This window comes from Chelonoidis abingdonii, chromosome 3 (genome assembly GCF_003597395.2).
Source record: "Chelonoidis abingdonii isolate Lonesome George chromosome 3, CheloAbing_2.0, whole genome shotgun sequence".
Classification (NCBI taxonomy): domain Eukaryota; kingdom Metazoa; phylum Chordata; order Testudines; family Testudinidae; genus Chelonoidis; species Chelonoidis abingdonii.
In genome coordinates, this window is record NC_133771.1 from 194,129,070 (window position 1) to 194,137,221 (window position 8,152).

Sequence of the window (8,152 nt, forward strand, 5' to 3'; positions counted from 1 at the left end):
GGCACACTTTGTCTTGTTCCCAAACCTTCCCTGGGGACCCAGAACCCAAACCCTTTGGATCTTAAAACAAGGAGAAATTAATCATCCCCCTCCTTTTGCCCCCAGACTTTCCCTCCCTGGGTTGCCTTGAGAAGCTTCAGCAGCCGATCCAACTCCTTGGATCTTAAAACAAGGAGGAATTAACCCATCTTCCCTCCTTTCCCCCACCAATCCCTACGGTTCAGCACTCAAGTCCCTTGGATTTTAAAACAAGGAAAAATCATTTCAGGTTCTTAAAAAGAAAGCTTTTAATAAAGAAGAAAAAGTAAAGTTATCGCTGAAATCAGGTAATGGAAAAATGCTTTACAGGGTACTCATTCATATTAGACTAGAGACTCCCCGCCCAGCCTAGATTTCAAGTTAGCAAACAGAGGTAAAAATCCTTCCAGCAAAAGACACATTTCAAGTTTGAGAAAGAACAAACATAAGACTAATCCGCTTGCGCTGGCTACTACTTACAATTTTGAAACATGAAAGACTGATTCAGGAAAGATTTGGAGAACCTGGAATGAATGTCGCCGTCCCTCTCAGTTCCCGAGAGCGAACACGAACCAAAAAAAAAGCACAAACAAGACTTCCCTCCACCAAGATTTGAAAAGTATCTTGTGCCCTTTGGTCCTCTGCGTCAGGGTCAGCAGGTTTACTGAGCTTCTTAACTTCTACAGGTAGAAGAGGACACTAACCCTTAACCATCTTTTTATGAACACGCCCCCAAATCCAGGACAGTGTGGGACCACACTGGCGTGATTTCTTCTAGACCTTTAGAATAAACTGATTAATAAAACACATGACCCTTTACATATTACCTACTAATTATGTAACTACAAGACTTTTCATATTTAAGGACAATTTTAACCAGTGATTCTGTGAAACTTTCACGAAGAGTGCATCAGCTACTTTGTTAGAAGCTCCTGAAATGTGTTGAATTTCAAAATCAAATCTGTTGGAGAGCTAAACTCCATCAAAGAAAGTTTTTTGTGCTTCCCTTGCAGTATGAAGCACTTGAGCGCCACCACGGTCGTTTGTAGCTGGAACACACGTCCCAAACGTATGGGGCGTAGCTTTTCAGTGGCATGACACAATGGGCGTAGCATTCTTTCATATTGACAGCTTTCCCTCTCAGATAGTTTCTTGCTGAAGAACATGACAGGATGGAGTTTTGAACGGTTTCTTCCTCAAGTTAAAACTGCTCCTACACCATGCTCAGATGCATCTGTGGTTTACTAGGAATGTTGCAAAGTCTGGGGCCCTTAGCACAGGTTCAGAATGAGTGGTCGCCTTAAGCTGGGGTTAAAGGCCTTCTGACACTCATCAAGTCGACTAACTGCATTTGACTGGGTCTTTTGGTCAGGTCCGTTAGTGTGGGCGCGATTTGGCTGCAGTGTGTCACAAATGCCTTGTAATACCCGGCCAGCTCTAAGAAGTATGGACCTGTTTCTTGACCTTTGGGACAGGCCACTTTGGACAGCATCCCACCTTGCCTGTAGGGATATCTGTTCTTGACCCACCTGGGTCAAGGTAAGCACTTCTGTTTTGCTGTTTGACCTTTTTAGCCTTAACAGTTGTCCTGCCTGTCTGATGTGCTCAAAGCACTTTTCCAGGTGTTCGGTGTCCGTCCATGAATCAGAAAATGGCCACACTATCGAGGTAGCAACTGCAATATTCTCCCAGTCTTGCTAGTATTGAGACCATTACAAGTTCTTTTGTAAGGTGAGGTGCATTTCCGCAGCCCAAAGAAGACATTAAATTCATACACCCCTGATGGTGATGAAGCTGACCTTGCGTTGGGTGGGTTCATCTAGTGTAACTTGCCAGTACCCTCAAGTGTAAGTCACTGTAAGATGAACTGGGCATGTCCCATTTCTCCAATAGCTCATCGGTGCGTGTGGCATTGGATTAGTTGTCGGGAGACGGTTACAGCAGTTAGCTTACAGCATCCTCGCAAAATGCGTATTCCCCATCTGTGTGATGTCGGTACTAGAACCCACTGGAGATGCCACTGCACTGAGTAAGATGCGGATTATACCCATCTATAGCATGTTTTGGATTGCCCTTCTTATAGCAAGCTTGGCATGAGGAGACACCCGCTAGGCGTGGGTTCTAATTGGGTTGAGCATTTAGTGTGTCAATGGAGTGGGTTGCCCGTTCAGTCCGTCCTGAGGTTGGCTGAGAACAACGCGGGCGAAGCTAGTGCACAGCTTCTTGATCTTGCCGCTGGCAGATTTTCCAAGGTTGTGAGAGGTTCACCTCTTCCAGCCACCGTTACTTTTTCCTTCGTAGTAGACACCTTCAGGCGCACTCAGCATCATCATCTCTCCCTGGGAGACACTAAATTCTGGCTGGTGGCAGCGTACCAGATTTAAGCTAGTAATTAAGCTTAAAAGTGTTCATGCAGGTCCCCACTTTTTGTACCCTAAAATTCAAAGTGGGGGGAAAAGCCTTGACAAGTGTTATATCGGCGTAGAGTTGTATTAACATCTTGGTGCCTCCATTTTACCATCTATAAAATGCTAGTGATAATTACCCACCTGTACACGGAGCTTTGTGATTTATGGATAAAAAGTATTTTCTAAATGATAAATATTGTTATAGAAATCCATAAAACTTCCCAATAGTTATGTAATTTTATGTCTGAAATGTTCATGTATTATGTCTGACACAATCATTTCTTCCCAATGCACTTATGTTTTGCATTTTAAATTTAACATGTTTGTTTAAAAATACTTTTCTTTTTTTTCCCCATCTCCTCAGCATGGAAATGCTAAATGTTTTTACTCCATTATTGCTTAGATATATTCTTTAAACTTTTTAAATGTTTGTTTCTCCTTGGGTTATCCATGTGTATTCAGATGAAATGCAAAGCTTTGACTAGCTAATTATTCTTTTGTTTTAATTCTCACTGTAGTTTCCTAGGGCTTACAGAATCATTACTTTGCTCCTGTTTAGCTTTGTTTTTGTAGGTGAAATATTTGTCATGTGATCGTTTTCTCTCTGTATTCTGGGTCAGAGTTTTCAATAGTCACTACTGATTTTTTGGGGTACCTTTTTTTGGGAGTGTTCAGTTTGGGACATCTTAAAGGGACCTGATTTTCAGAGGGTAGGTGGGCACTCTAACGGTTGAGACCCTAAAATCACTAGTCAAGTCTGAAAATTTTGGTTTTGTTTTTAAAATATTTATCTACTATGTGGTTTTCCAGTTTATAAAATGTCTGCATCACAGAATATGAAGGCCTTATAATGTTTTCAGCACACTTTCCATCCCTAAGGATTCCCCTAACTTACACTAAGGGGCACATTCTCCCCTCAGGATGCATGTGTATTCCACACTAATGATAGAAATTATGCCAGTTCCTCAAGAGGAACCATTTCTTACACATTCCTCTTTTTATTCACATGGGGTGTCTACATAACTTTTAAATAGGCCTTTTACTTTGCATTTGTACAGTGCTTAGTACAGTGAAACATGTGGTTTTGATTGTAACCTCTAGCCACTGTCTTATCACAAGTAAGAATCCTAGGTGCAATTGGAGTTATTCTCTCATATTAGCTACTGTGAGCTGGCCTTCAAAAGCATGAGAACTTCTGCCCAGCTTGCTGCACTGTAAATCTGCAGTGCTGCAGCGTGCTGCACGCTAACTGTCCCGGTGGACCCTACTGCTGCTAGTGCTTATTGACATACTACTGTTTGTATCAACAGTACATCAGGGTGCACACAACTGGGAAACTTCTAGCATGCCACAGTAGCATCCACATTGCTATTTGGTGCCTGGCTTGCTGGAGCACTGTAGAGTTACTGTGTAGCAAGCTGGGGCATATCTGCTTGTTTAGACATGCCCACACAAATGAGGTTCCACATACAATTACTTGATTGAGGACAAATGGGCCTTTGTGGGCATTTGCGGCCACTCCTGAGATGTTTGGCCCACATTACTCTGTATTCAGAAAGGTGCCAGTGAAAATCCTAACTAGTACCAAACTCAATATGCTGGAAAACTAGTACCAAACTCAAGGCTCGTATATAGGTTGCTTTCCACATATAAGCAAAGATGGCGATGAGAGATCCCATGTGATTGTCCCATTCAAATTCTGATATTAACCCCCATGCACCTGATGAAAAGGGTTTTGAACAAGGATCTATCACCTCTTAGGTTAGGGCCTTAACCACTGAACTATGGGATAGTCTGATGTGAGTCTCCCTAAATCTCACCTGTTGAAGCTGTTCCACTTTGCTAAATAATTGAAATCCCTAGGCTGGAGACAGTGTGAGAATGGCTCTATTGCCTGGTGGATAGAGCAGGGCACTCACCTGGGATCCAGTACCCCTGCTCCAATGACTCTCTGGAAAAATAAAGAGGATCTGGGCATCTTTCACATCCTAACCACTGGGCTAAAAGTTATGAGGGAACTGCTTTTTAATCCTTACAATTGCTGGGTGACTAAGAAACTTTTACAGCAAAAAGTTTGGTGGCAACTAAGTTTGAGGGTTAGGGGGCAGCTGAGTGTGTATTTTGTGAATCCCAGTGGCACCTAAATCTGGGACTTTGGGATTTAGGCACCACTGTGATTCACAGCCTCCCACTCACCTGCTGCCTGACCCTGCAGGCACCTATGTTTCTGCCTCTCAGCATGTGCACTGCTGCCTCACTCTGGAGGCATCGGGACACTTTAGTCCCTTTGCAAAACTAGCCTATAGGTGTCAATTACTGTGCTATAGGTGTGACACTGGTCTCTGGTTATCGACACGTTTTCCATGAATTTTACTGTTACTGTTTTGTTAGGAACAGCCTTTTTGTTCATTCTACCCATCTCCTTCAAAACAGACAGGGCTCAGGTGACAATGTGGGGCCAATTTGGAACACAGAATTCAGAGGGTGTTGGGCTCTGGAATCTTGGCTTGGGCCATCCAACTGGTCCAAAGACAAATCTCTTCACAGCCCTGTGCTTGAATTTGTACTCTCATATTTCATCTTTACTTCTGACCCTGTCTTGCTTCTATTTCTCTTTCTAATAACCAATCTTGTCCAATGATCCAATTCTTGCTTCTTGGAGGTCCACAGAGAGATGCAAAGTCATGTGTTGCTAACTGTTCTTGTTTCCTGTTTGTAAACTTCATTAAAAGCCAGCTACGAATACACTAAATGCTTTCCTAATATTACCTTTCTGTGCTAAGAATTGTTGTAATTGTGGCATGTATTTAATACAGTCATGAATGGGAACAGAGGTGAGGACAAGGAGCAAATCTGTTCACTTGTAGTCCACACTGTGAAGAATTTTGAACATTCTCACTGAAACGTGTATGACCCTGATCCAGCAAAGGCCCTGGAGCATGTGCTTAACTTTAAGTATAGGACCACTTCCGTTGATTTCAGTGGGGCTACTCATGTTCTTAAAGCTAAGAACTTGCTTAAACTCTTTGCTGCATTTGGGCCTGTGTGCCTGAAATTGACTTTGATGGGAGTTTTGCGTAATAAACGATTGCTTAAAGATTTATAAACCTGACCCTTGTTTTCAAGACAGACATTGCTCCTGAACAGACTTCTAAGTAACAGATGGTCAAAAATGAAGATACTGTATTTCCTTCCAAATTTATTCTTCCTTCTTATTTTGTCTCTCTGCCTCTATTTCTGTCTATGCTGCACAGTGTGTGTGTGTGTATGATGCATACAGATACACAAATCCACTTCTGGTTGGATGATAAAGCTGACATCTCTTTCTATCGCTTGCCTTTAGGTTGTGTGGCGGAAGCTTGGAGATGCTGCAGGTTCATGTCCTGGAATTAGACAACATTTGTCAGGAAATCAATATAAGGGACCTATGTAAAAGGACCTGAGTGTCACCTCTCTCAGAAGATAGAATTTAAATGGCCAGTGACGGATAGAGGGAACTTATTCTATCTGCAGTAACTTCTCAGCCGACAACAGGATGTCTACATGCAGTATACATGACTTCTTCGAAACAGTGGTGAAGTGGTTTAAAAAAGTGGATAAACTGACCTAAACTCCATACTCTCCAACTGAGAAGTGGGTAAACTCTGTTTACTCTTGACTACACTACTGCTTTGAAAATTGGCACAGCTTCTTCATAAAAGTTTTTCAAACAACAGTTATGTACCCTAGAGTCCTGGCACTGTCATTTCAGTGTATTGTATAGTTAAACTCTGCCTCTTAGCCATGGCATTGTCATTCAAAAATACACACTCAGAATGAAAAGATCTGAATGCTTCTTATTTAAAGCATAATTGGTATTTTGCAGGAGATACACAAACATGATTTTTTTTGAAGATAGTTACAGTGAACCTTCACTGAGTCTGAATGAATTTTCCATTAGGTTTAGCAGGAGTTTTTCACCAGAGTGGAGAGACACCAAAAAACTGTGCCTTCAGTCATCACAGTTACAAGAAAGTCAGTTACTTGGTAGCTCACACTTCAGTCTACAGTATTAGTTAATGGTGCTTAGGCAATTTGCAGCTGAAATTATTTTTTTTTAGAATAACTTGCATTTTGAGGTGCTAAAAGACCATAAAATTTCCTAACCAGCCAGTAGTGTAGCAAAAACTACAGTACATATAGTAAAACACAATTTCTTTCTAAATGAAACTGAAGATAGACATTTTTCATTCTCTTTGGTGCACGCCTCCTGGAGACATACCTGATGGGCACCATCCCTTGAAAAGAACACTGAGGTAACAATATTTAAGACCTCAAACCAGAACCACCATCAGAGTTATTTTCTGAGAGCATTTTCCAATTGCCAATGCTAATTTCTACCACTTAGTTTAGAGACATGCTGTTTTATTTAGCAAAAATATGAGTCTAAAAGATTGCACTGCTTTTATGAAAAGCTTTCCTTGCCTACTGTAGTGTTCATTCAAAGAAAACTTTTATGCTTCTCAAAGCATGTCTTTAATTTATTCTGAGGCTAAAAGCTCTTGTTCAGATTGCCTGAGTTTTGACCAGGAGGTGCCCTAGATGTGCTTAGTTTATTTTTTTCTATGTGTATAACATTAGATTGTGTGTATTGAAATGCTGTGATAGGTATTTCTTGTATATCTAAATGCAACAATACTTTCTAGTATTAATGTGCGACAGGCTTGTGACTGAATGCTGTTGCTTAACTTTTTACCATAGCTGAGCATCAAAAAATAGGAATGCAACAATTCCCAGGTTTTGGGTTTGTTCTTGATTACTAAAATTTGATTCAAAGGTGATATCCTCTGTTTTTTGTGGGCTTGTTATATGTTGTATTACTGGTTTGTAGCTAGTGGAATGTAGTTGGGCTGCTGTGCAACCTTTTTTATATGGTAGTGTAAAATCAGCTTTCTGTCTTCAGAAGACTGTTATGGATTAATTTGTGGCGGTAATTATATCCGTTCTGTCATTTCATTTGGTACCGTTCAACATAGTTGTAAGGCCTCCAATCCAGCATTCCTTTCTCAGCACAACTCTTATTGATTCCTTTTCCTTGAGTGAGGACTGCAGAATCTGGCTGTTAATTTTGAAACATGGCATTTTTAAAATAGTTATTATATATATAAAAATGCTTCTTACATTTCCATGTTTTTCTCTCGAGCAGTTTTATCATTAAACTTAAATTGTTGTATTCCTATGATATGTGGGGAGGGGGAAGTAAAACAGTAGTATTTACCTGCAGGGGCTAATTCAAGGGACACTGGTCTTTTGACATTACACTTGTATAAATTTTGATACTGTATTAAAACTATTTTTTTACAGTTCTGCATACAATTGGGTATCAAGTATCTGTGTTCATCTTAGCAACAGTAATAAATTATTTAATCCCATAGTTGTTTGCTTTCTTTTAATGATACATTTCATGAGATATGCAAACTGATGCCAAAAGCAAATTCTGTTCACTGAGAGATCTATTCTAAATACTTCTTCTATAGTAATTACATTAGTGTTCAAAAATACATAATCTAGCTCTATCTCCCAGTGCAGTCACTGGAAGAAGTAGATGCTCAAAAATAGAAATTCCAGCCCCTTAACTTGTCTTGTCTACTCCCTGCTGCTTAGATTCTGCTGCTTAGGGTACGTCTACACTACAGGATTATTCTGATTTTACATAAACCAGTTTTGTAAAACAGATTGTATAAAGT

The 8,152-nt window shown here is 40.5% G+C and overlaps 1 protein-coding gene across 4 annotated transcripts in view; it reads left to right on the forward strand.

Moving 5' to 3' along the window:
- Positions 1-7,804, forward strand: part of CCDC85A (coiled-coil domain containing 85A) — a 174,031-nt gene extending 166,227 nt beyond the window's left edge. For all 4 annotated transcript variants that reach the window (XM_075064429.1, XM_075064426.1, XM_075064427.1 and 1 more), the window contains one exon: positions 5,770-7,804. In XM_075064429.1, coding sequence (XP_074920530.1) covers positions 5,770-5,859 — 90 coding nt within the window. In that variant the 3' untranslated portion in view covers positions 5,860-7,804. The remainder of the gene's footprint in view (positions 1-5,769) is intronic.
- Positions 7,805-8,152: the final 348 nt, after the last annotated feature.